The sequence below is a fragment of the Mchenga conophoros genome, linkage group LG7, assembly GCF_057382185.1.
Source record: "Mchenga conophoros isolate Kocher_MC1m ecotype Shallow Benthic linkage group LG7, M_conophoros_male_GT1.1, whole genome shotgun sequence".
Taxonomy (NCBI): domain Eukaryota; kingdom Metazoa; phylum Chordata; class Actinopteri; order Cichliformes; family Cichlidae; genus Mchenga; species Mchenga conophoros.
This window is the reverse complement of record NC_140532.1, coordinates 34893387-34920953: the sequence shown is the minus strand read 5'-3', so window position 1 is coordinate 34920953 and position 27567 is coordinate 34893387. Positions and strand designations below refer to the sequence as shown.

Here is a 27567-nt window from a genome sequence, read left to right as displayed (position 1 = left end):
TTGTGGTCTGACTTGGCTTTTTTAATCCCCCTTTTCAGGTCAGCTCGAGCAGCCCTGTACAGAGCTCTGTCACCTGACCTGAAGGCGGTATCATGGGCTTTGAGGAGTGAGCGGACCTCGCTGGTCATCCAGGGTTTTTGATTTGGGAAAACCCAAATGCTTTTGTCCACTGTCACATTTGCAGTACAGAACTTGATGTAGTCCAGTACTGATCCTGTGAATGTTTCTAGGTCCTGGTGTTCAAATATGTCCCAGTCGGTCTCTGTGAAGCAGTCCTGTAGTTTGGAGAGAGCATTTTCCGGCCAGGTTGTAACAGTCTTTGTGGTGGGCCTGGCACTGCGCCTGAGGGGGGTGTAGGCTGGGGAGAGCAGGAGGGAGAGATGGTCGGACTGACCGAGGTGGGGGAGGGGTATGGCTCCATATGCATGCTTGATGTTGGAGTAAACATGATCTAGAGTGTTTTCTCCTCTGGTGGGACATTTGACATGCTGATAGAACTTTGGGAGCACAGTCTTTATGTTGGCCTTATTAAAATCACCTGCGATAATGTGAACACCGTCCGGGTGGGCCCGCTGCTGTTCGTTAATGGTGTTCAGCAGGATAGAGAGCGCCGTGTTTACGTTGGCATCGGGTGGAATGTACACAGCCGTGATGATCACTACTGTTAGCTCTCTCGGTAGAAAGAAAGGCTGGCATCTTACCGACATGTACTCGAGGTTCGGGGGGCAGTGACTGTTTATAATTGTCCCGTTGTTGCACCAGCTTTCATGCACGTACATAAATCTAGAGTTAAAAGCAAATCATTAAAAGCCTTTTAATGGCCATCTTGGTGCTATGTAGTGATTTATAACCAGATTAAAACTTCAGCGATCCCATTATGATCAAGATGAACTTGCAACTGTGAGTAGACTAATTTCTCTAAAGCTTTTAAAAGAACTGGGAGCTTCAAAATTGTCCAGTAATTAGCCAGAACAGTTGCATCCAGACTGTGTTTTTTAAGAAGAGGCTGAACTGTAACCTGTTTAAAACATGATGGGGCACAGCCTGCATCAACAGAAGAGTTCATTAATCGCTGGATAAAAGGGCCAATAGTATCAAAAATATTTTTTAGCAGACTTGGGGGAAGACAATCTGATGGGGAGTGTGATGATTTTAGGCGATGAGCTACCATAGATAATTCACTCAAGTAAATATGTAGTTAATTGAACTAAAGGACTGTCTGTGCTCCAGTTTTAGCGAGTCAAATTCTAGATTTTTAAAGTGTTGGTAACTAATTAGCGGGCTTGTGTACCCTGCACCTTGCTGACTAATCTAGTTTTAGCTGACAACTTAACACTGCATCCTCTTATCTGAATGTGGATTTTTTTAACATGTGGCTAAAAAGCCAAAAACAAAGACTATGACACAAAAAAAAAAAAAAAAAAAAAAATAGCGTGTGCAGCAAGAACAGAGATTAAGTATGTCTTACTGGTATGAGACAACATTGCATCACCTGGCATCTATTTTGCAGAACACAAGCATATTAAGGCAGTTACACATGTCCCACCTGCAGCAGTTAAAACCGGCCTCCTGGCTGCACCTCGACTTTTTTTAATGATGAATTGCAATTATATGGTAGTTTAAATGTGTCCCATGGGGCAAATCGTTGCCAAATAAAGTCAAGATGTGCTATGAGACACAAATATAAATTAGTAATCGTTTTGACCACTAGGGGGCAGCAGAAACAAAGTGAGAACTACACTGACTTGCACAATTAACCAACTTAACAAAGTTACTGGTGAACAGTTGCAGTCCTGGTCTTCACTGCTATATTCACATGCTGGTTGCAACTGTGTCTGTCTTTTGTTGGATGCTAAGAACATAGTGCATAGTGGGGTTTTATAATGCTATAAGAGCAGTGAAGGCAGTAAAGATGCAGTACAAAAAATAAGATGCTCAATAAAACTAACAGGAGTTGAAGATTCCTACAGGATCATCTCAGCAAAACTCCTTTAAAGAATAGAGAAAGCATAAAGGTGGCTACCTTTAGTTTAAATATTTTATCTCCAACTATCTATTCATATCCTGTTTCACTTGTAAACAAACTGTATATTAATGATGGACATTGTTGAATCACCTTATTTGCATTTTTTTCATGGACAGCAGGGTGTTGCAAAAAGACATCAAATAGTATAGAAGTGTGAGAAAAAGCTCCTGTTTCTCTCTTAGTCTGGAACCTCAGTCAAACTAAATGCAATATAATGCTCATTTTTCATTTAATTCCTTTTATATAGTTTACAAAAAGTCCCTCAGTTAGTCAGTTTCACTCGTCATTCATCAGGTGTGGTTTCAAAACACCAGTATTCCGATGGCCAAGCGTTTACTTAAGGCTTCATAACCTTATTTTAGAAGTCTTTGTGGCAGTATCCATCTTTTATATACAGGCTGTGTTTTCATGAAAAAATCATTTTTCATTCTTCATAGAAGTGTCACAGTTTAACCGGTGTACTACAGCACTATTTGGAGCATGGCCAGTACATTGGTAAAAATGAAATGAATTTCAATATGTGCCTATACTGCTCCTCTGTGGTACTTTAATGGAAAACAGTTTTAAATCAAACCACTAAACATAGTTATTCAACTTAAGGAATGTAAACTGGCACACCACAAATAAAACAGTACCACTTGTAATACCAGGTGCAACGTGCTCTTATAGTCACCGCAAGGCAGGTGTTCAACATTTGCAACTAATTCCTACGTAGTGAGTAGACATAAATATGCGTGTTAAACAAGTGGAACCACAAACAGAAACAACTGCATTGTTAAACTGTCCTGTGTCTTTGTGTCTTACGGACTGTAATTGTTGGTCTCACCGATGTGGCCCGACAGTGGGGTACAAACTGGGAAATGATACCACAAAGCCTTTGCTGCAGTAATGTTGTAAATTGTCAAAAAATAAGAAAAGTTATTTTTTTCACTTGTGTGTAATATCAAACATCTGAGGAACTTTGTCTGTACACTATCAACCCACTCTATCTTCCATCTGGTTCCAGTCGGCTTGAGAAGAGATTGCAGATGGAAAGTTGTTCTGGTCCAACATATGGTTTGCACCTAGCCATCTCCACCCGCATTTTTTTTAAACAAATCTAACCACAAGCTGTGGTCTGCTCCACACCCAGAACCAGACCGATGACCCAGTCTATGCATACAACAGGGAATAGCAGCACACATGCTACAGTGTGCGTGGGCCTCCGTCTGGTTAAAAGCTGCCTAATGGGCTCCAGATCAGGGCTTGCCAGCCACTAAGGCCCACGATTATGTTTCATTGGATGCAGATGCCTGGTTATGGATCCGGCATAATACTGGCGGTGACATCATGAGCTCAACCTGCTGGGAAGCGCATGAGTATCTCTGTGACATAGCTGGTGCTGTGCTTTTGATCTGGTTTGACTTTAGGGCTCTGCAAAGTGACATAAGTGTTGCAGAACGTACTGAAAATCACTCTCAGTGACAATAATTCTATAGTAGAGGGAAAAAATGTAAAAACATGAATGTCAGGTCAGTTAGTGAGCACATTTTTTTGTTTGTTTTCATTTTTTTTTTTAACAGAAATTAAACCTCTTCATGTTTATGATTCATATCATAGCTGGTTGGCTTGGTTCAAGGCCTAAAAATGTTAACAAGAAATCTTAAAGGCGCAAAATGAAAAGGAAATTCACTTCCAAAATCAAAGCCCTTAAAAACGTGTGCAGTCAATCTTGAGTTCTAACGAAGTTTGTTGGAAAATAGTTGTTGGTTCCCTCGCTCTATGAACTCAGTTAACATTTTCTTGATGAGTGTATGGCATTAATCACCAATTTCACTTTGACTGAATAAAACCTGAAGATCATTTTGTAAACTACTGTCACCAGTCAATAAGCATGCAGTGTTATTGGTCTCACAGTGAAATCTCCCTCTTCACAATCTGTGTCAGCACACAAAAATGGTGAAAAAGCTCAACCTGAAGCTTGATTACAAGACTTTTCCATCCATTGTTTGGCATCAACATGGCTACATCCATCTTTTATATTCTCCATGGTATAAAGACATTCATGTACTCAAAATAGCAACTGAGCAGGTGTAAGCATGGACTATATGAAATCTAAAAAAAAAAAATTCCATTTTCAGTATTTCTATATAGAAACGCGGTGTGCATTCATTGAACCGAAAGTAGAAGAAACATTCAACAAATTTCTAGTGACATATTTTCTGCCCATCAGCTACCAGAGAAATCATCACATCTGCAGTCAGTTCATTGCAATTTCATGGTGAGGTCATTCTGCCAATATCTTCCGCTGTATTTCAAAGCGCAGCATGGAAAGATATCCTTACGCTATATCCTTAGAGTGCTCTCAGAGCAAAACGTTTTTGAAGTTGTTAAATCTGGTTCAGATTTAGGTTATCTACAGTATATATGATTGAAAACTTAAAAAAAAAAAAAAGCTTACAACTTTGCTCCACTGTCACAGAAGGTCAAGATGGTTAGTCAGCAAATTCAACTTCTGAGGAAAGTGGATGAGTGATGGTGAGATGTATGGAGACACTCAGACACATGGGCATCTCAAAACTTTTCCCAGCAGCTGTTCTGCATACTATGTTCCAGTGATACCCATCTCACAGGGTCAGAGGTTACACTAGCTATTCAAGACATGTTGGAGTATCACAGCTGGATATGGATGACTGAAAGTCATAACTGAATGGATTGGGAATGACAGAAATGCTTACATTCAAGCAGTCATAGAGCTGCGAGTAGGATGCAGGGAAGTGCATCAAGGAGACAAATCGTTCCACGCCAAATTTGGAACAAATGGGCCCAACCCAAACCATGAAAAGCAGCTTTGGTTCAAAAGTAAAGCGGCTTCATAAGCACTGATTACAGCTTTTTTCCTTCTCCACCAGTCTGACAGGTGCAGACTCAGCACTTAAAGACAATGCCGTGCCTTCAAAGCCCAAACACAGCGCCAGTGACAATGAGAACAGATAAAACAAATGTCTAAAATGTGAAAAAGGAATGCTCCACTCATAGTACAGGTGATTTATGGCAGTCATAAGGGGTACAGATATAAAGATGAATGACTGCTGACCTCTTTCTTCTTTTCTTTCCCTCAAACTGCAACTAATAAAGCAAGCCAACGTCTTTGAGCAAGAAGCCAGGATTGAAACGGAACACTGGGAATAAGCTGGTTAATGTTTCTTCAAACATTGTAACTATTTTTAAATCAGTGCTTTTGAAAAGTTTAGTTGGTTATTTTACTCAGGTAGGATCCCTGAGTAAAATAAAAAAGCGTCCCTTTTACACAGTTAGTGTCAGTGTCAGACAGAATTTCTTTGGAATAAAATTCATGGCATGTAACCAATTCTTGCATAACAAAGGTTCATAACTAATAAACCAATAAGTGAAGGTGCAGATGGTCAGTTTGGGGTATCATGCATGTCTTTTTGATGTTTTTGCAGAGATCTAATGGCAAATTTAGCAAAGCTGAATAAAACCACTTAATGACACCACTTTGTTTTTGTTAACTGCAAATTGGTTTGGCTCAAAATTTCTGTTCTATTCTTGTGGTACGCCCTGTCTCATTGTCAAGTCTTGAGTCATTGTATCAGCAGAGTTCAGAAATTCCCAAATGATCTCAGTTACATGTGGAGCCTGGCAAGCTTTAAGTAAAGAAACCCAAAAATAACAGAGGAAATACTGTATACTGTATTTCCTTAGTGTGTTTAATGACACCTGCCATGGACAAAGCTTTTACACTACATCTACAGTAATTCTATGAAAATACTCCATGAAAACATTAAACAGTTCTCAGATGTTTCTGTGTGGCTCTAATACAGATGAACGCAATAAAAAAATTTAATAAAACTCAAATGGGAGAGTAAACACAGTGTGATGGAGAGGTACTCCAGTCATGACATAATCATGTGACTGGAGGAAGTCCAATCTAAGATTCATTTCCACAGCTCTGGGGTGGATTAAAGGGCTCAAAAACTCAATGTAATCCTGCAGCACGTACAACACTGTCACTGCATCAACAAAGAAGCTCCAGACAAGTGAAGGCTCTGATGAGACAACAGGGCTGGCTCTGGAAAGTGATGCTTTGATTAACTAAGACTGTTTGGCACCTTAAACACATTCCATGGGATTTAATAAACTGTGGTGACTTCTGGTTTCAGTTTCCACATGTATTCATTACAAACTAAAGGCATTTTTTTGTGAATGATGTCTCCGGCAACTCTTCTTTTCATCTATATTATCTAAAAATTTGTGATTCTGCCTTGTCTAATTCAGAGATAAAAGCATTTGTGTCTTAGATTTTGTCTTGTCTTAGATAAATTGATAATAAATCTAATTAAAGATGAGCGCAACAATGGCACTCTGGCAGCAAGAATCTATATTTAAAAGGCCTTTTTTTTGGTGCAACTTTTAAAATTAGGAATACGAGAGACTTTGGTTTAAGGGCTTCCAATTTGCTGATGTGAAATAGTTATCAGCAGGTTTTAATTTGAATAACAAATGTGCTCTAAAAAGCTTTTTAATTAGTATTTTCTTCTTGTGAAGCTGTCAGAATCTTTAAAATACGCCATAAAAATAAGTGGTCTGTGCTCAAAAAGTAAATAAAGAAATATAGTCACAGCCTGATTAGTTCATTGTGGTCTGACTATTCACAGCATGCAAAAACAAAATTATTCCCTCAGTCTACAAACGCTTTAAGTTTGCTCTCACGCCAAAAAGTGATTAGAGGAAAAACATCAGAGCTGGAGCGACTGCAGTTGTTGAGTGTCGGAGGAGCTGCTGATGAGAAGTGAAATATTTTTATCTGGATCCAAATTGCTCTGAAAAAAATGATGTCATGCTGTGTAGCTGACTAATAGTTCATCCTGCTGTTGTCCTGCTGGGTTATAAGCGCCTTTAAGGGGGATGCATCAGCAAATGTGGCATAAAAAAGGAAAATAACACTTTTGCAGTAAAGGGTGAAGAATACAGAAAAAGCACATTTCCTGGATTTCCAAGAAAACTACAATGATTTTATATTTTATGGCACATAGTAGATGACTTTGTTTAATATGGCAGAACTTAGGAGAGAAATGCATTTTATGGGACTTAAAGTGTTGAAAACTGTGCTAATTTCATTTTAAATGTCAGCGATGCCATGTTGCAGGCAGATTGGGACTTTAAAGCAAAGCTGGGTGGAGGGGTGCAAATGTGAAGAATGTGGCTATAAAACTTCTTTAGGTAACCCAATTGGTCTCAGACGTGGAGCGCTGAGCCAGTGCAGGTGTGCTGAGGAAGACGGTGGAAACTATGAAGTGAAGCCAAAGAAAGAGTTTCTGATAGGCTAAATTCAAAGTTTTGCTGTTATTCATCTTTTAAAAAATGAGGTGTGGGGCATGAACATATTTTGTCTTAATAATTGTGACATGCCAGAAATGACTGAGAACCACAGACTCAACGCATCTCCTTGTAAAAGTTTCCACTGCTGCAAGAGTAACCCTGATCTTATCAGTGAGGTTATATTTATTTCAAAAGCAGAGAGGCTCCACAGGTGTTTGCACCAATCTTACCTGTTTGCAGCATCCCGGAACCGGATTCTCCCCCGAAGTCGACCGATGCGTCGTCAGGTGAGGCGTTGCTCGTCGTGAGGAGCCCGAGAACGCAAACTGTCCATTTTAACAAACAGAGCAACATCTTCCCGGTGTGGCCGCCTTTATGCTTCAGAAATGAAACATATGCAAACTAGAAAAGTACTGAAAGTCTGAACTGATCCAGTTAAAGAGCAGTCAAAGTGGGGAACATTGCTGAATCGCACTTTTTCTATAATTCTGCAGTTTTAATAGGAGCGAAGTGCAGAGTAACTAACTCTTCATCCTCTTCACCTCTCCTCATCCTCCTTCTCAGCCAGCAGCAGCTTCTCTCCTCCTGCAGCTGTATCGCATCACTGCAGAGCCAAACGAGCAAAGAGAAGCCCCGCCCCTCTCCTGTTGACCAATTAAATCCCTGCAGGGCCTCCGCCCATTTTTGTTTTCGACTTACTTTTAATTTGTTTGTTTTGAAAAATTGACTCGTTTCCCTCTCTCCACCTCCCAAGAGATGGTTAGAACTTTTGTAATTCCACTCCAAACATACAACATTGTGAGGTGCAAACACAGGCTACAGTACCAAGCTCACAATCCAGGAACCAAAAACAGGAAGCAGTATAGGCAAAGGTAAAAGGGTAAAGGTAGGAAGAACGCCTACTTGGTAAAGTAGGAGACTGGCTGGACATGGGTTAGGGAGATTAAACACTCGTCAAATGTGCAGATTCCAAAGCTACTTGAGACCAATATGGGTTTCTTAAAAACTATGAAATTTTAATAAAATATATCCTCCAGCATGGCAAGTGCACAGTGTAGCAGTGTTTTTTATATCAAGTAATTGAAACGTTTGAATAAGAGGCGGGGATGGAGGAGTCAAAAACACACTTGATTTCTGATAAGTAGACAGGAAGTCAAGTCCTCTGACCTCTGGTCCACTTGTTTTGCTTTAAATTTTGCTTACTGCCTTTTCATCTACTGCTTCCATGTCTCTCACCATCATAACTACTTGTTTTGGTTTAGAACAAGTCTTTCACAACATAACACCTACGTTAATCTTCCAGGTCCTTGTGTTTTTTCTGTACCTCATCAAAGACTCTATATAAAAGAGAGATGTAATGCCTCACACCTGTATCCTTTTTTTATAGCCAGCATGAAGCAACTCATGTGCTTATAAAAAGACTTCTGGTTATATGGAAGACTTTGGGTGAATGGAATTTGGCTTTCTTGCTCGTTACGTTCATGATGACTTTATCATCATACTGAATACATGTTTATTTATAAATGATGGTTCCTTGTACAGAAAGACACATATAACATGTTATGCATGTAACAGCTTGTCAATCACCCAATATGCTTGTGATGTCTGGTTCAAACAACGGCTGATTACATCTGTACTCATGTGGTTGGCATCCTAATCTCCAGATATCAGGTAGCACAGCACCAGTTTTAGTGTGTTTAAAACTTGAGAAGCCGGGATTTGTTAAAATTCCTATTTAATTAATGTCTACTGAATGCTTACCTTCCTTTTCCTTGTAGAAACCACCGAAGGTCTCAAGCTAACAAAAAAATGTTAGCTCTAATAAAATGGTAAATAATACCAAACTCAATCAAGAGACATTTCAAGGAAATCTTCAGACACCGACATTTCATAATCATACCTCTTTATTCAATGACTTATATTCATACAAAATCTATAGGTAGAGTCCAAATGACTGCAGGACAGTCAAGTAACAGATCAGGCAGCGAAGGATCAGCCACTCCAGAACCTCTAATCTGCTTCCACTTTGGTGGTTCTGTGAGAAAATGTTATTCAAGCTTGTTTTCTTTTTTTTTCTTTACCTGAAACCGATACATCGTTTGTTTAGATAATCAGAAAATACAACCAAGGAACGAATTGTACAAATCATGGACATAATGAAGCCAAACAATACTTCTATTATTATTATTATCTTTGTTTCTTTTTTTTCTTAGCACATGCACATTTTCTTTTGAGAACATGCAAAGAGGACATGTCCAGAGGGGGGTGGGAGGGGAGCTTTAGAAAACTGGAAGAGGAAAACTTGGCACCCTGGTTACGTAGGGCTCACTGGAGGTTTGAAAATAAGGTCTTTGACATAAACACAAATCTCTGCCCCAATATAGCAACTTGCAATGAGACAACAAGCAATCTATTGTTGCCCTGATGAAGAACAGAGTCACACCTTTATGGTCTAAAATCCTGTGAGATCCATCAAGTACATTGCACAATTAAGAGAAAAAAATTACAACTGTATCTGGATAAAATCAGACCGGGTTAGAATATTTGCAAATAATTTGCATGTTTATAAACTTGCCAGAACAAAATAGGCACAGAGGTTTTGTACTATAATAAAAGCAGGAGGTTTTTCAGATATCAGATAACAAGGACTATAATCATCACCTCCATGGTTGATATAAGAAACAAATTCTTGCCTATTTTCAAAGCTTTACAACCTAATGTATAGCAGTGTACATTTAAGTAGCAGGCTGTCATTAAAGAGAACTCTTTCAGCCATGTACTTTAAAGGATAGGGCTGGCCATGTTCTGCACTATTCCTATTTGGAAGCCAATAAAAGAACTAAACAAAGAGTGGATTTAAGTATTCTCTGTGTATTCAAAACTGCTGCCCAGAAACGATTTAAAATTCATCAGTGAACCACACGCTTGCACTGGGTGACACTTTCCTTCCTTTCCTAAACAACAGTTCAAGTCCCACAAACACTTTCTTACTATCCAATAATTTTAATACTCAAATTTGTGACAAAATAACAGTTTTCAGTGACTTTTCTTAGGATATTTATGAATGTGTAGATTCTGTAGGTAAGGACCAATATTTTTGATACTGTAAGTTAACTGGATTATATAGTATGGTTTAGATATTACATATTGCTTTATTGACCTCTCATGTTTAAACGCGCTTAAGATGCATGTAGCTAAATCAAAATAAAGCACTGGCCCTATATCTTAAGTTAGATTTAAAACTTTGCTAAATGTGACTCAGAATAAAATATAGGATTCATTTAACAAGAACAAAATTTAGGAAAAAGAAAAATAATTAATGTGTTTTTTTGGATCAGTTTATGTGGTTTAGTTGAGGCTCTAATTGAACATAAAAAAAACCCTTTTGTTGTTAGCGTCACGAGCAAACTAATACATGTAAGCTAGCCTGCTAGAAATGCTTGTACTGGACTTCACGTTGGTTTTCACTGCTGCAATTCATATTGAAATACAAAATACACCAGGCCTTGTGTACAGTTGTAGTACCAGTTTCATTAATCCCACAAAATCTTGGCTGAAATTCAGTTTTCATTTAATTTACACTTCACAATCCTATTGTCAGCTAGCAGATCAAGCTACTCATGAGCATTTTGGCTAACCTTACGATACAGAAAATAACATCTCTGACATCTAGTATTTTTAACACTTTTAAAGGACTGATTGATGAAATTTTAATGCCTTAATTTTAGATAATAAGTGACCATGCTCTAAAAATGAACAGTTAAAAACAGATCGGTGCCCTAATGTAGCAAAAGCGATACTGGAAAATAAATTGACATCTTTAGTCCACAGGGGTAAAAGAATGGCATCAGTTAGAGATGTCTGCAATCATAACCCAGTGTGCTTAAACAATGAAGTAGCATCACATAACCAGAATTACCAGATCGCTGCATTTTATTAGTTAACCCCCCCCCCCCCCCGATTCTTTTAATATTAATATTCTGCATTTTATATATTCTTTAATATATTCTTACATTATTTATATATGTTTTAATATTCAAAAAAATTATAGTGAAATATAAAAATGAGATGACAGAACAGGAAATGTCAGGCTGGTTATCCTTTTCATCAGAAAGCTCCAAAGTCATTGCAACAGAGATTTTTCAATATTAGTTTTCAAGAAGGTTTTAAGATTACATTTGCACTAATTTTATATGCACTTTTTAACTTTCTAAAGATCAATATAGAGCTGGAAATGTTTGCCAACAAATTACTAGCACCAACCCAAGTAGTTTTTAAGTTGAAAAACATTTCTAAAGTCTACAGTAACTAAGTTTAAAAAAATAATTGAAAAAAATACTCTACAAACACAAAATGTAAGATATGAAATTTATAAAATTATATTTTGTTATCTATTCAGAAAGGTTGCCATTGCTAGTTGTATAAATGGGCTTCAGGCTAATAAAGCACAGAAAGAACTGAGTTTTGGTTTGAAATTTGTTGACTGTAAAGAAAATAGAGTATTGCAAGCCTTATTCTGTGAGGATTTATACCCTGCCCAGTTGGAAGAGGTAAAGATTCAGAGGAGTTGGTACAGGTCTGGTTCAGCTCTCACTTTTGAGTGACATAAAACCACTTCATTAACAATCTGAAGAATCTGGCTCTCCCAGCAAGTTTAAAAACCACTACAATTATTTAAAAATACAACTTGACCCAAGTCTGGAAAGAGAAGAACACAGTTTTATATTTTGGGTGGTTCTATCTGAGTAGGCGTCGTGCAGTCAACTTGCAAACCTCAAAAATGCCCTGTGAATTCACTTATATCCACTTGGATACCATTCGTGCCTTTAGTGTGTGTTGTCAGTTAACTGTACACATATGATACATTTACAATTTACAGCTCTTCACACATGAATGTAAAATTTGGTCACAGTCACACTAAAGCCTGAATCTGGAGTTTCCAGAGGGTAAAGCTACAGGGCGGATGAAGTGTCGTCTTGTTGCATAGCCCTACTTTAAGTCAACAGTCAGCAGCAACAACACAACTCTTTATTGTACCTATAAATACGCACACAGGTACCCTCGCGCAAAACTTTGTCTGAGGAAAGATTAGAAGATAGGAAACCCGTGAAATTTGGGCAAATATGGCCAAGAAGGGATTTGCTTGAGGAGGCAGATTTGTCTGGATGTGAGATTCATGTTCAGAAAATCATAAAAAAAAATGGCACTTTTCCCCTCATTCAGAGAATGTTTTCTACCAAATGTCTGGCAGTATATCTGAAAGAGAAAGGCAAATGCTTACCACACACCCTCAGGCAAAAGTACAGACACTATTTTGACAACCCTGGCATGCACTACACTTTGGATCTCTAATTTTAATCTTCCTACGAAAAGATTCATCACAAAAGAAAGGTTTTGTTTTGTTTTTGATTTTTTGCTTTCAACCCAGATTCAAACACAAGTTTTGTTCTGACCACGTTTTTTTTTGTTTTTGCTTTTGCGTTTTTTTAGCTACACCCAACCTCCACTGACCCAAAGTCAGGCTCCATTTTAATACATTGTGGTAAAAGAGGCACTTAGTAGTTAGCCACTTAATGTCAAAAACGAGTTGTTCTAGTCCCTATGTGCTCTCACAAAATTACATCTGGGAGATTTTACAAAAGTGGGATTCTAAAAACTCAACTCTGGTCTTATCTTAAGTCATTGTGTGACTCTTGTGTTTACTGGGTGTTATGACAGAATTTTAAGACATACATTAAAAACAAAAAGCTTTCCTAATCTGCTCTGGTAAAGATGTGCTGCAATACAATAAAGAAACAAACCAGGAGAAAGCAAGAGAGAGAAATTTGGTAACAAAATAAGACATACAGCAATAAAAAGTGTGGTGTGGGCAGTCATATCAATGCCGGGGATGAGCATCAGTCTAAAGCACAAACAACAGGGATATTTTGGCTTTTGTCTTCTTCTCCACTGAATATACTGGCCAAGGCAAAATACTTGAGAGCCTCCACATGTGCGCTAATTCCAGTGCAAGTAAAGGGGTTAGAAAAAGTCAGTGTTTTTCTCTTGAAAGTGGTTGATATATTAAAAAGACAGTAACACTAAAAAGCTGTAATTATTTCTGATCCCCTCTCAGAGTGCTTTCCACTGACTTTCCCTCATCGTGTTTTCTTCTGTATCAGTCGCCTGGCCTCCTGTTGTACCAGCTCCTGACCTGAGCGCTGAGCAGCACTCATGAGCTGCCCCATTCTAGCTAACAGCAGGCTTTCTAAAATTTTCTGCCACGTTAGCACCAGTCATCCTCCTCCCTCTCCCTGAGACTTCCTGCTCCTCTATTCCCAGGCCCAGACGAAGAGTTGACCCCAAGAGTGAAGTGGTACCCATTAGGCATGACCACTGCTCGGCCCTGTGTGGTGGGTGCTGTGACGGGTGTAGCAGTAGTTGGGTGAGATGCGGAGGCTGTAGAGGAGGCAGCAGTTCTGGCAGAGCGGCCTCCTCCTTGGCTGCTTAAAGCATCCTGGAAGTCCTCCTCATCAAGGAGAGCCTTCTGAGACGAGTCCTGCTGCTGCCGGTTTAAATTAGGGTCAGACCCAATTCGAGTAATTGGTATTGGGGACTCCTCGTGGGCTCCGAGTAAGCGATCATGCTCTGAAAGACCACGGCTGAAGCGAGTCTGGTGCCCTGTTGTAGCCATGATGGCACTGGATGGGAGATTGGAGGGGTTGGTAGTCTTGTAGGCCACAGCGGGACGAGGGGTGAGGGGCGTCTGGGGGAGCTGCCTGCGACCACGACCCGGTGTGCTTGAACCAGATGGAAGTGTCCCGTGGCCAGATTTAACCACACTGCCGCCATGCTGAGAAAGGAAAGACTGAATGATTTAGTTGCACAACAGCGACTTTGAAGGATTAATCCTTTTTTTTTAAGTTTTAATGTTTGTTATTTGTTCACCTGTCCATACATCCTGTAAAGACATCCCTTCTTTATGTTATCTAAAAGCACAATAAGCCACATGGGCACAAATATACAGACCAATGTTACTATGAGAAGGCAGCAGGTTTGTTGCTGTAGTTGCAGACACAAGGGAGGTCCAAGCTGAAACCATTAATTAGGACTGATTTGCATAAAAGCATAATAGCCTTTTAAGAAAAAAACCCCACCAGAAGTGTTTCTGGGGACACAATAATGAGATGGACCAGATGGGGAAGTGACAGAAACCAAAACATTTCAGTTTTTGCAGCATTTTTTTTGTGTTTTCGTTGTGTTTTGTGTGCGTTTGCAGCATTTTTCTGTTTGCTGGTGTTTTCTTAAGTTGCAGTCCATGTGACCTTTCAGTGCTACCATATTAAACCCTAGTGGGGTTGTCCCTTTGAAGGTGGTCCTTAGAGTCACTGACCCATTCTGTCATCATATGAGTCACATGAACCAAGGAATTGGTCATTATAGTCACATGAGCCAAGGTGTGAATTCTTTGAGGCACTACTGCCCCACCTTGCAATCAATTGAGTTATTAAGGTCATGTGGACCAAGGTGTAACTGGGGGCTAAATGCCTGTAATGCGATCTCAGGACCACCATAAAGGTGAAAAACTTTTTTAAAACTGAAGCCTCTCAGATTAAAGGTGGAACATCTTCATGAACCTAAAAAGAATTACAACTGCCTTCTACTCAACGGTTTAGGACTTCCTTTGGGATGGTGCACAACCTGATGAATGTTGGCTAAAAAAAAAAAAAAAGTATGAACATGCTCTCAAACTCATTCCTCGGATGACATGGACTTAGATACTGTGGACAGCTTAACTGAATACTGCTGAAAAGTGCCTGGTTATAGTTGGAAACACACCTTTCATGATCAGAGTTGTTGTCTGCTCTCTGTAAATTGTAAATTGGGCAGGGATAGCTCAGTAGGTAGAGTGGTGGCCCCATGATTGGAAGGTCGGGGTTCGATTCCCCTGAACAGCTACCCTGAGGTACCCCTGAGCAAGGTACCGTCCCTACACACTGCTCCCCGGGCGCCCAATGGCTGCCCACTGCTTCACTGAGTGAATGGGTTAAATGCAGAGAGGAATTTCCCCACAGGGATCAATAAAGTACACTTTCTTTCTAAACACAGCGAACAGAGGACTTCCATGGAGAGATCTATAAATATCCGCCATTCTGGAGAAGATCTGAACATGCCTGAGAGGATGAACTTTAATGGGAGATTGCCCAAATCAGGTTTTGATGGAACTCTTCCCAGAACTTACTGATCATTCCTCATACAGCGCGATCACTCAAAAAAAAATTTTTGAAAAACTTAAACATCAAATTATTAAACAAATCTAGAGGCTTTCATTGTTGATTAAGCTCAAAACTGCAATTTAAATGGGTGTTGATGCAAATGTGGATGTAGATTGACTAAGCTGTAAGTCAGGCCACTGTTTGAATACATACAGACTGCATAACAAGCAAGCTGTTAATCACTAAGCCACATACAGTTTGGCAGGTAACTCACCTGTCTGAGGAAACCAGAGTCCTGTCCCTCTCCTGGAGACGTGGATCGGCTGGGACCAGCTGACTTGGTGTGGCTCTGCTCTCTGCTGCCATAACGCTCACAGGAATAGTAGCGCTGCTTCTCTCCCGCTGAGGAGTGGTGCCTCCTCTCATGAGGCCGACTGCGGTCCCGTTCCCTTGCTCGCTCTCTGGACAGTCCTTCAGCTGAGGGATCGGTAAATGAATCTGGAGGATGGTACCATCAAAATTGTATATAAATAAAGTTATCTGATTATTATATTATCCTACTGGATAACAGTATCTTGGGGTCTTGTTCACAAAGTTAAAAAGACAAGATTGAAAGATGGATTGGTGAAACTTGCCAATACATTGTGGTGAAGAGAGAGATGAGCATAAAAACGACCCTGTTGAGTTACTATTCAATCTACATTCCTACCCCCACCTATAGTCATGAGCATAGAATGAATGAGGACTGAAAGAATGAAACTGTGGATACAAGCAGCAGAAATGAGTTTCCTGCAAAGGGTGAGAAGCTCGGACATTTGAGCAGCCCACTGTTCCACACTGAATTTGGGAATTTCTAGGGTTTACAAAGAATGGTCCAAAAAAGAGAGCAGCAGCTGAGATTTTCTTTTTTGTTTGTTTGTTTTAATCAATGAAAGAAAAAGAAAAAGTCAAGCTTTCACATTAATATACAATTCAATTTGTAAGGTTTTGGAACAGAGCATTCACAGGAGACCTTTATGAAGTGCTAAGGTACAGACAGAAAAAGAAATCCCCAGCAAAATTCGTCTAATCATATGGAAAGACTGACATGAGAAACTCCTGACTGAAGCACTGCAGAAAACCCTTCACCTACATAACCCGATCATGGAACTTTAATCCTATGAAGAATTTCAGCAGCAATGCCTGAAAGGAAAAGTTTGGATTGCTATCTGTTTCGCTATTAAAGTGATGCCAAGTTCTGGTATTAAAATAGTCTCCTTGTAGATTAAAAGCTAACTAATTAATCAATCATTCAACACTCTTAAATAGTCAGTGTATCTACTGAACATTAGTGTTGTAGGTAAGTTTTATAGGATGTGCCGAAAGATCTAAAGTTATCCAAGAAAGAGGACAATTTAATACATAAAAACAGTAAAAAAAATATTCTTTGTGCAAAACCTAACTAAGGAAGTGTGATGCAGGCAGTTTGACAGCTAAAAATGTCTGTCTAGATATCAGTCAGCCGGTAGCTGGCAGAGGAAAAATCAGGGGATCTTAGATATCATAAACATCTGCGATAAATGTCTTTGTAATCCATCTAACAGCACACATCCATCTTCTTACCAAAATGTTTCGTGTTCTGTAATCCATCACAAACTGCAAAAAATAGTTTTTTTCAAATGTTCATAATTAAGAAACCAGTGGCTGCAAATTCTGACCTTTTGTTCAGTTTACTGCTGTTATATATGGGTACTTTTCATTGTTTCACAAAATGAATGTGTTTTTAGTAGAGACTGGTTGGTTCTTGCTGTTAAATACCTGATTGAGATATTGAACTATAAAAGTTTTCTTTATGTTTTGACATCACAAGAGAAATATTTTATTTCTGTTGGCTGAGGATAAACACAGATTTTGTCACCCAAAACAGGTCGCAGCAGACAGCTGCCCCTCCTAAAGCCTGGTTCTGACAAGGCATTGGCTGATTGTTGGAGTTTTCTCTGTATTATTGTATTGTCCCAACCTTACAATACAAAGGGTGTTGATGACACTGATGTTGTGATTTGGATCTTTATAAAATTGAATTGAAATGCTTTATAAGAGGAGTTTCAGTTCAGTAAAAGTACAACTGTGGCTATAGAATTATGTTTACTGAATTGAATGATGGGTCGAGACATTTTTAAAGAGTTCTCTTTTGTTATTATGTGCTGTACATTATAAATCAAAAATCTTTACTAATCATATAATCAGAGATGGGCTGTAATCCGATTACTCTTTTCAAGTAACGAGTAAAGTAAGGGATTACTATTGCAAAAACAGTAATTAGATTACCGTTACTTTCCCGTAGGAACGCTGCGTTACTAAAACCGTGATTTTCTTGCGAGAATGTCTCACGACAGTGACTTAAGCAAGTGCGAAGTTCGTGACAACAGCTGTGTGCAGATCAACAATGGATAATATATCGAGTGCGGGAGAGAGTATGAGCGTGCAGCGTTTAAAGTGTGGAAGTACTGACCTTACTTTGAGTTTGATTCCATAAAAAGTGACAAAAACATTAGTGTCCGTTGTGCGTGGGAAGAAAACTTCTTTTTACAGCGAAAAAAACCCCTAAACTTCCAAGCAAGCACCAGTGCACAACGACGTAATGGGAAATTCACAGAGAAACTCGCGGATTCTTCAACTGACCGCGGCACACCTGCACCAGGGTAAACCTCCGCCTACCCTGCTCCTGCTTTACAGGTGAAAATAGAGCAACAGGACCGCTGAGTCTTTGACTTTATTTATTTTCTGCTGTGTTTTACTTGCATCTATTTGAAAGAGTGAGTGTAAACACAAAAAATATTTTATTTTATGTGCTGGAATGTGCAGAAAATAGGTTTCAATGTTAAACTAATTTATTCAAGTCAGAGAATGTTGCATATAATTAAATTTTTGCTTGATGCATAAAGTTAAAAGATTAAAACTAATAAAACAAGTTTTAAAAAGGGACTTTTCCATTTGATTACATTTTGTATGATGGATTATGTAGAAAAAGTAGAATTGGGCTGAAAGATCTATCGCTTTATCACCTATTCAGGTTGTAAATCGTGTTTTTAAAAAGTAACTAAGTAACTAAGTAATTAATTACTTTTGAAAATAAGTAATCAGTAAAGTAACGGGATTACTTTTTGGGGGAAGTAATCAGTAATTAGTTACTGATTACTTTTTTCAAGTAACTTGACCAACACTGCATATAATAAGAATGCCTCACCAACGGTGCTGGATGGCTGCACTGATGCAGCTCTATCCAGAGACTTCTGCTTCTTGTCTTTGTCCTTATCCCTGCGTCTATGGCAGCGGTGATGGTGGTGATGGTGGTGGGCTCTGTCTTGGCCCTGGACCTGGCCCATCCCTCCAGAGGACTGAGCCTGACCGGGGCGTTCCAGGTCATAGTCCTTCAGCCCGACATCCTGGTAATAGTGCTGTGGTGTCAGCGAGGATGCTGAGCGCTTTATTGGACTGAGGTCCACAATCGGCTGAGAAGGGAAGACAGGTGTGTTATGAGACTAGAGCGCGTGAAGCTGGAAGTAGTTGTTTTTACCCAAATCAATTTTAGTAAATCACCAAAAATATGCACAACACACAATGAGACAGCCTTTTGTTTAAAGACTGACATTCGATCCCATCTACTCAAAGCACAGATGTTAAAAAAATTAACAAGAAGGAACAAAAATCTGTCACACAACTTGAAGCTACTGGACTTCACTAGCAACTCTGTTAGTGAACAAAGAAAAGGTGGGGGTGGTGACACTGGCTTTGTGGCATTTTATTCTTTTCCCAAGAGGGTACATCTAACTTTACAAAGAATGTAAATAATGAGTCAATTACTACAAGGTTAGCCTCAAATTAAGGTTGTGGCAGCTTGGGCTGTCAAAATATCAAGTTACTCTGTATTATTGTGGCTAAAGAAATTTATGATCAGGATTATATCTGGGAAAAAGTGATTTTGTTTGTACAGCTTGACTTTTTCATGGTGCTTTGTCTCTTTTTGTAAATGAATTATGTTAGAAATGCCTGTATAGAGGAGATGAGAAAGTCAATAACTGTAACTAGCTAATTACAGTGTCTTGTGCTTGTGCTTTTGTTTATTATCCACTGTTTTTAAATTCCACTACATTGTGAATACCCAGTGCCCAAGTGACAACGTATTGTATCGTTTTTAGCCATCAGGCCTAAAATTTAGTTGCTTGTTGCTTTGCTTTACTCCCCATTGAAAACAGACATTCCAACCAACAGCTATATCTTAATCTAATTACTCACATCCATGTGAAGATGATCCAGACACTCATATTTTGCCAAAATATGGCCATGTACACCCAAAGATAGTTTACCTGTGCTACATTCAACCAAAACATGCTGGAAACACAGTACTGATGTATCAGTAGTTGTGATTAACTTTACAGAGACATTAGTATTATAAGTATTTATGTCTGCCTGATTAAAATAATTTTCCTTTTTGCTCTGTTTTGGGTCTACCGTACCAGCGCCTGAGAAAATAGGCTCATTAGCTGCTTAGTGAGCCATTATTTTTTACCAGACAGCCTATAATATGTAGTGTTTAAAGCAGAATTATATAGAGGTGTGTTGCTTTAAATTTGCACAGTCATCCTTTATTTTCCCTGAAGTACTTTGAATAAATGCCTGGAGGACAGTGACACTCTCTCCAACAAAGTCTTACCTTACTGACCAGTACAGCTACCAGGTAACTTGTGTGATAGGAAGCTGGAACAGCAGCTGAGTTACAACCCCACCTGCTGGTTACTGTGTAGATTTTATTTAATTATTTTAGCCAATCAAAAACATTGTCTTTAATCATACTGTAAGCCCACTAAAAACAGATAAACACGGTTGGTGGATAAACATTTTTTTCTTTCATTTCTTCTTTATTTTTTTGTACATTGGTTGCTGCTTTCACAGGCAGGAATAGGTTGGACGTGCTGTTCTTTTTGTTCCTACCTCACAGTCTAGCCTGTAGCAACAGTCACACAACAATATCACAACACTGCCAACAAAATAAAATCTAAATCATATTACCAAGTCAGTTTATCTAGTCCACAGTCTTAAAATCTTACCTCTTAGATTAGTGGTATAATCTCTCAATTCTTCCTGTCTCTATTCACACCACTGGAAGAAACAGTGATGTGATAGAAAGGTTTTCTGTCTTTTAACAGAGAACATGCCTTCAACTAAGAGGCTATAAAAGATTCGATTTTGTCTGGAAAAATAAGATTTTAAGACCAAACATGACAACAAATGACAGATAAAGTTGGAGACGGTTTTAAAAAGAAAACCTTTTAGATAGCAGAAAAGCAGCAGTACTGTCTCAACCTTGTGTTTCTTTTTTAAAGATCACACTAACTCACAAGCAAAAACTACACACTAGATAACAACACTTACATACATACACCCATTTTTACCAAAGTGTAGTACTGTACTGCTGTAACAAATACTGAAAAGCAGGACAGAGTGCTTGACATACCTCAGTTAAACATACAAATGCTTTTTCTGGGTATGTTTAACGGCTAATACTGGGTTTTAATGTGTCTACTGTGTCTATGAACAGTCTAATGGGATGAGCAGTTATTAAACTGTGAGGTGGGGGGTCATTTTATCAATGATGGTGGGGAGGGTGTGAACTCCTGTGATGAGAGGAGCACATGGAGGTAAACAGACATGAGAAAAGAAGAAAAAGAAGAGGGTGTGGACAAGAGGAGGAGAGAGGAGAAGAAAGAGAGGTGTGGCACAACAGGTGGTACATACTGCCAGGTGGGTCCCAGGGGCGTGGCGAGGGTGGCTCCGCTATCAGACAGCACACACAAGAGGAGGTGGGCAAAACATTAGCAGTGAGCATCGAAATCAGGAGAAAGGGAAGACAGAAAAGGAGAGCAGAATCTGAAGAAGGATGAGTCAGTTGAGATTCTGCCTTATATTTCTGTCAATGAAAAGACCAAAACCAACAATGTGTTCATCCTGCTTGTCAACGCACACATGTGTCATCATTACCAGACAGAGACATCGACTGTATGGAAACTACCACAAAATGTGGTTTTTAGTCATTTTAATACTTAACGGCTGTCTGTATGTAGACAGGAGGAAACAGTCACGTGATAGAAAGTCTTTCAAACTTTTAATACTGAAAAAGTAAAAGGTTAGATTTTGTCTGGAAAAACAACAAATGGCAGATATGTGTCATTTGTATAAAGCCACAAACTTTACAGGTGTGTAGCTGATATCAGGCATAGCATTAGTTTTATACAAGCCATGGAGACCAGATCAGCTATGTCAGCTGATCTCAATGACAACACACTTTTTCTTTCCTTCTTCACATTTAAATGGCAAATCTCACATCAATGCCACGTCTGTTGTCATTGATACCCACTTTGTTTTGTATAGGGGCCTCACTGCAGCTCTCTCTGCCTCTGGCTGCAATATCATGCCATGCCATCAAGTCGAAATTATTGCAGATGGAATAACAATCTTCTTTTTGATCAAAGCGATCCGGACTCCTGACTGAAATGAAGGCTGAGTTCAAAGATGGATGTAGTAGGAACTCACTGAATACTTTGGTCTGAGCATAAGCATGGTGATGGGCACTGCAGCTGGTGTGAATCATGTCCTGAATTTGAAATTAACTTTGCCCATATGTGTGGTGGCTCACAGTAGCGTATGGTGTTCAGATGGGAGGAGAGGATCTAACAGGGGGGAGGTGCTCAAAACCAGGCTTAGGGGTGATGAGAATGTCTTATAACATGTTCTGCTCAATCTGCTGCCAGTCTTATGATTTTTTTGCAATAAGAATAAGGTGCAGTCGATGTGTTCAAATGCTTTTAAAAGACAATTAAGTAGAAAAGTGTACAAAATTGTCTCTTTATCATGTGTTCACATTGTTCTGCTTTGCGACTTCCAAGAGAAGCTGCTTCTTCTGTAATGTTGCCTCCTTGGAGTATTTTTATTTACCACAAACTCATGTATATTTCACTTCACTAAGCCCTATTGCAACCGGCACCTCTGTATGTACACCAGCTACATTTGACATTATTTTGTGTCTTTAAAAACATTAAAAGAGCATCAAAAATGTGACATTTGCAGTATTTACTCATACTTGATTCATCTTTGCTCTAAAAACAAGTATTAGAAAAAGTGTTAAATATTAATCGATCAACTTGCACATTGTTGGGTTTGATCCTTTGCAAAAACGTCTTAACAGAAATGAAAAACAGAGTAACTCCAGCCTGGTCTGTTAAAATAGAGAGAGCGTGAGAAATCAAAATGCAACATAAACATAAGGAAAGCACATGTTACGTGTTGTGGAAGAGAGCAGAACGACAGAGACAGACACACAAACGCAGACAGGCAAACGGCAAGGCTAAACTGACAAGATCTGACAGGTGGAAAAATCCAGAAACACAGAAATGATGGACAGAAAATTTATCTTAACATGACATCCAAATGCAGCAGCCACGAGCAGCTACTGTAACTCACAAAAGTGAAATAATTAATAATGGTTGCTAAAAAAGTGCATGTCATAAAAATGAACAAATTAGTGCAGTCACGCAAAACTCAGACGTTCTTGTAGGTGAGCGTGATTACAGTAAATATCATAAAAATGTAAGAAAATTATAGGACTTTAAAATTTCAACTAGACCAGTCAGTACCAAACTGGTTTCCTTGACAACAAGCCAGTTTGATTTTTATGCCAGCTTTTTCAATCTGCATCGCAAAAACAAAAACTGAAAGATACCTAATTTTAATGTTATATAATAATCATGCAGCATATGGTTTATGACCTTTTTTAATATAACTATGTAAAGTGTTAACATTTGTCTCTAAATTGACTGCACTACGGTCACATGACTTCACCACCTAACCTCCTATGTTAGCTATGATATAGCTTCTCATTCAGCTGTTTGGTAGCAGACCTATTTTTATGTTCTAGAATGAAATGCGTAGTGTATTTAATGTAAAATCTTTGAAGTTTACATTAAATACACTTATCAATTCATGCATTTAACAAAAAACTCGCTGTTTTAGCGACAACTGAACTGGAGTAACTGGTGCAAAATGTCAAATCATTTCTGGGTTTTAAGACCCATCCCTGCAGCACTCTACACTCATAGAAATGCATATTATAAAATACTTTATTTTAGTGTTTGGTCGCAGGAGATATAAACTTAAAGTTAAACATCTTAGGTAATGTGCTTAGCTGTTTCCATTCAGACATTTACAAAAGAAAAGCATTACTGTCATGTCTGTGCATTATGTGAGCTTTTAATATCTGAGACGTCATATCTAAGGTTTATCTATCACTTTTCTTTAAAAGAGATTTCAAGCTTGTCATGCTTTAAGAACTCTCAGTGCTGTATCTCATCTGGTTATTGCCTTGGTAATATCATTGCCTTTTATACATCAGTACAAATTAACAAAACCTTATATCGCATCAAAGGTAGAGTAATTGTTGTTTCTACACTGGATGCGTTTTAGTTAATGGATTTGGTAACGAGCGAGCTATGATCAAAGTACAGAAACCAAAAAATTAGACACAGTATTTTATAGTTCCAAATATTTTTGTCCCTGCCAGGTGTGATAGCTCCTCTCAGTTAGTGTGAAGCTGCTTCCTGTTAACTAATTTCCTCTATCTGCATATTTATTGTATCTTTTATTCTTTACACATCTCCATGCTGAATTTCCTCCTTGGTAAAATATCTGAAATTCTCAGGGGAGGTCAACAGGCTGAATTGATGCGGACTGACAGAGAGCCACTGCTTCCGGCTGCATTCTCTAACCAGTAACCCTTCAGCAGCCCATCAGCCTTTTTCAGTCCATTTTATCTAAAAAAAAAAAAGTTGCACAATTTCTGGACTAAAACAAGAATCTAGAAAACAAAAAAGTATTGTAAGATTCTTCCTGTGAGTAGTAAAACAAGAGGCATGACCTCATGAGCACCAGAGAGCTTACGTAGTATTCAGCATTTAGTCGGGGAAGAGAGGCTGCTCTGCAGTGACCTTCCAGGCTGGGATATGCCTCTGCATCTGAAGTGTTCTCCACCTGCTTCAGTTCAACCTGTTCCTAAAGGAAAGACAACACAGGCATAAGTGCATATACTTAGAGTGTATGTTATATAATAAACATTTTAATGACTGTGATTTTTTTACTTGAGGTCTTGTTAAATTTTGCACATCCTCCGACTGGCCTCTCTGCAGCTTTCTTCGACTTTTGGGCCTCTGTGAAGCCTGAGAAACATCTCCAGACTGGGAATGTTTTATGGCAGTCCTGTGGTTGAGTCTGTGCAAGAAAAAAAAGACTCTGACTGTAATATCGGATGCTGTCAGCAGTGCAGTGTCAAGGAGGTTTTACTTCAGGTCTGTAGTTTAATTCCAGTCATTCTGAGCCTGCTGGATTCAGATGAACTCATTGATTTCAGTTTGATTTCCTCAAATAAAACTGTAAACAATTCAAACCCTGCTAGGTTATAATGGCCAGGGATGTGGTTGAATATGAACAGGAAAAAGAAATCAAAATAACTCAATCTGGCTGCCGTTGTATCTGGTTTGCCTGCAAATGTTTCACAGATCAACAGTTTATGGCTTTTTCTGAGCATCTGTTTGTGCAACGTGCATCGTGTGGAGAACCCCGAACAATCTGAGTCAGCTGTCTAATGAGGGAGTAATTCTTTGCAATGATATTCTTTGCAATGCTGATGACTCCCAGCTTGTCATTCCTTCATTTGGAACGACATAGATAAAGTCACTTACATTGTGTCCTTGTTAATCAAGGTGTTGGTGTTGGTAGCTGTCGAGGCCTCTGGTTTCTTTTCAGGCTCAGGTGAGAGGACTTGTTTGGGCCTGGAGAACGGTGGTTCTATTTCCTGTATGTGAGTGAATGGCAGTACAGGACGGAACAAGGACCCCAATTTACTCTGGAGAAAGAAGGATAGCATAGAGTTGACAAAACATCAGTGGAGAAAATATTAAAGCTAGTATAATTATATTTAAATCTACTTATTAACACATCTAACACGTACAAAGGTTAATGCTATAGACTATTTTTTTCATCTTGATTATGAGCCAGCCAACCATCATTTCCTAACAGGGCATGTATTGAAACACGTGCAAAAAGGCATGCAAATATTTAAGGCAAAAACAGAATTTGTATAGTTTTATCAAGGTAGAAAGTCAGTATTTGGTACAACCACCTTTATTCTTTAACACAGCTTGAACTCTCTAAGACAAACTTTCTTCAACTAGTCTTCAGAAATAGTTCTCCGGGCTTCTTGAAAGACACTGAAAGCTCTTATTTGGATGTTGGCAGATGATCCCACACTGCTTCAATACTGTTGGGGTCTGGGCTCCTCTGAGGCCGATTCATGACTGATAGTGTTTCATTGTGTGTTTTTCTATCCAGGTATGCTTTTACTGCACTGGCATTGTGTTTGGGATCATTATCCTGCTGAAAAATGAAGCCACTCCCAATCAAGTGCTTTCCAGATGTTAATGCATGATGGATCAAAATCTGATGTTACTTTTCTGATTTCATCAGATTTGACCACACCCCATACACCACTGGCTTAAATGCAAAGAAACTGAGCAATGACAGAGCCTTTAATGTGTTTTACAGATGGCTGTAGACACTCACTGTTGTCCTCCAATTGTCCGTTTCCAGTGCAGTGTAAGTGTTTTGCTAATAGTTCCTTTGGAACAGTTTGATATTGGGCATTTAGTGGGAAATGGGATCGAATTATGTGTTTTTGTTACCGATTGCTAGTAACAAAGTGCCTATACATACAACTAAAAACATAAAGAAGAAGGGGCGGCTCAAGACTTTTACACAGCAACGTAAATGCAACTAAACAAAACCAAAATCTGTAAAACCAAAAGACTAGGTGGTAGAGTTCTGTGATAATTCTCATCATTATAGACGACACTTTCAAACAACCTGATTTTAAAAAAATCCCTTTTCTGAATTCAAATAGCAGCAGCTTTGTTTCTTTCCCTTTCCTTTTACTTGAATCCTTCAATTTGGCAAATATCAAAAATCAATGTGTCAAGAAATACTCTGAAGACAAGTCTAAAAAGGACCAAAAGACGGAAGGAATTCAAGAGGCAAGGATACCAAAGAAAGGCGAGCTTTAATTTTAACATGAATAAACAGGAAGGAACAAAAAACCCAGAAACAGCCTGAAGCAAACAAACAAAAGTGAAGCTTGGCAAACAAAAGCATGGGAAGTGACTAAGGCTGGATGATCAGGAAAAACTACACAAAAATAATATAACCTCACAATGACTTAGAATAAAACTGGAAAGAAACAATGGAGATGAACACACAGTGGGACGCAAACAGGTTGGATAAAGAAGAGGGTACACAGGCTGCTAAACAGATGGACTGACATCTAACCAGGGGAACAGGGGACTATAAATACACAAGGAACAAACATGAAACAGGTGCAACCAGTGAGGGCAAGGCAGACAATGGGTGTGACCAAATAATCTCATTTGCTTAGGATTTTTTCTAACTGGATGAAGTGAGCTGGAGATAATAACGCATGGCTGAATTTTGCTTCGTGATGTACCTGAGGTCCATCTGAAGAATTCTGCTGCTGGAGTCTCTTAGCACGATTCTGCTTATAGAAGTCGTAGATCATTAGAGCCGCATAGACTTTCCCCACAGTCAGCTCGTTATCTAGAAGAGACAAGTGAGAGACAGTTCCTCCAAGTAAGCAGCAGATGGCGACAGAGGAGCAGCAACTCGGGGGTGAGACTGCAACAGTTTGCAACAGGATTACTCGAGCAAACCAAAAGAAAACACACGGCAACAAAAACTAATCATCTTATGAAGTAGTTAGTACACAGTCCACTAGTGACTAGGTAACCGTACAGTGATTTTTAACTTTTTATGGCGAGTATGTCTTCACAACAGATGTGTTTCTCTTTAATGTTCTCACCACAGTAGACACCTTTTTTTTAACTTTAAAAACTAAAATCTGTATATCTCAATAACAGAATTTATTTTATC

At 38.9% G+C, this 27567-nt stretch overlaps 2 protein-coding genes across 2 annotated transcripts in view; both read right to left on the bottom strand.

The window, feature by feature from the left end:
* Positions 1-7899, bottom strand: part of LOC146570543 (uncharacterized) — a 119141-nt gene extending 111242 nt beyond the window's left edge. The window contains exon 1 of the mRNA XM_085279032.1: positions 7579-7899. Coding sequence (XP_085135158.1) covers positions 7579-7702 — 124 coding nt within the window. The 5' untranslated portion in view covers positions 7703-7899. The remainder of the gene's footprint in view (positions 1-7578) is intronic.
* Positions 7900-9234: 1335 nt separating this feature from the next.
* Positions 9235-27567, bottom strand: part of cacna1bb (calcium channel, voltage-dependent, N type, alpha 1B subunit, b) — a 220402-nt gene continuing 202069 nt past the window's right edge. Inside the window, exons 44-51 of the mRNA XM_085279031.1 lie at positions 27125-27234; positions 25311-25474; positions 24711-24840; positions 24514-24624; positions 21319-21357; positions 18770-19034; positions 15818-16041; positions 9235-14180 (exon numbers count right to left, since the gene is read on the bottom strand). Of these exons, the coding sequence (XP_085135157.1) occupies positions 13614-14180; positions 15818-16041; positions 18770-19034; positions 21319-21357; positions 24514-24624; positions 24711-24840; positions 25311-25474; positions 27125-27234 (1610 nt within the window). The 3' untranslated portion in view covers positions 9235-13613. The remainder of the gene's footprint in view (positions 14181-15817; positions 16042-18769; positions 19035-21318; positions 21358-24513; positions 24625-24710; positions 24841-25310; positions 25475-27124; positions 27235-27567) is intronic.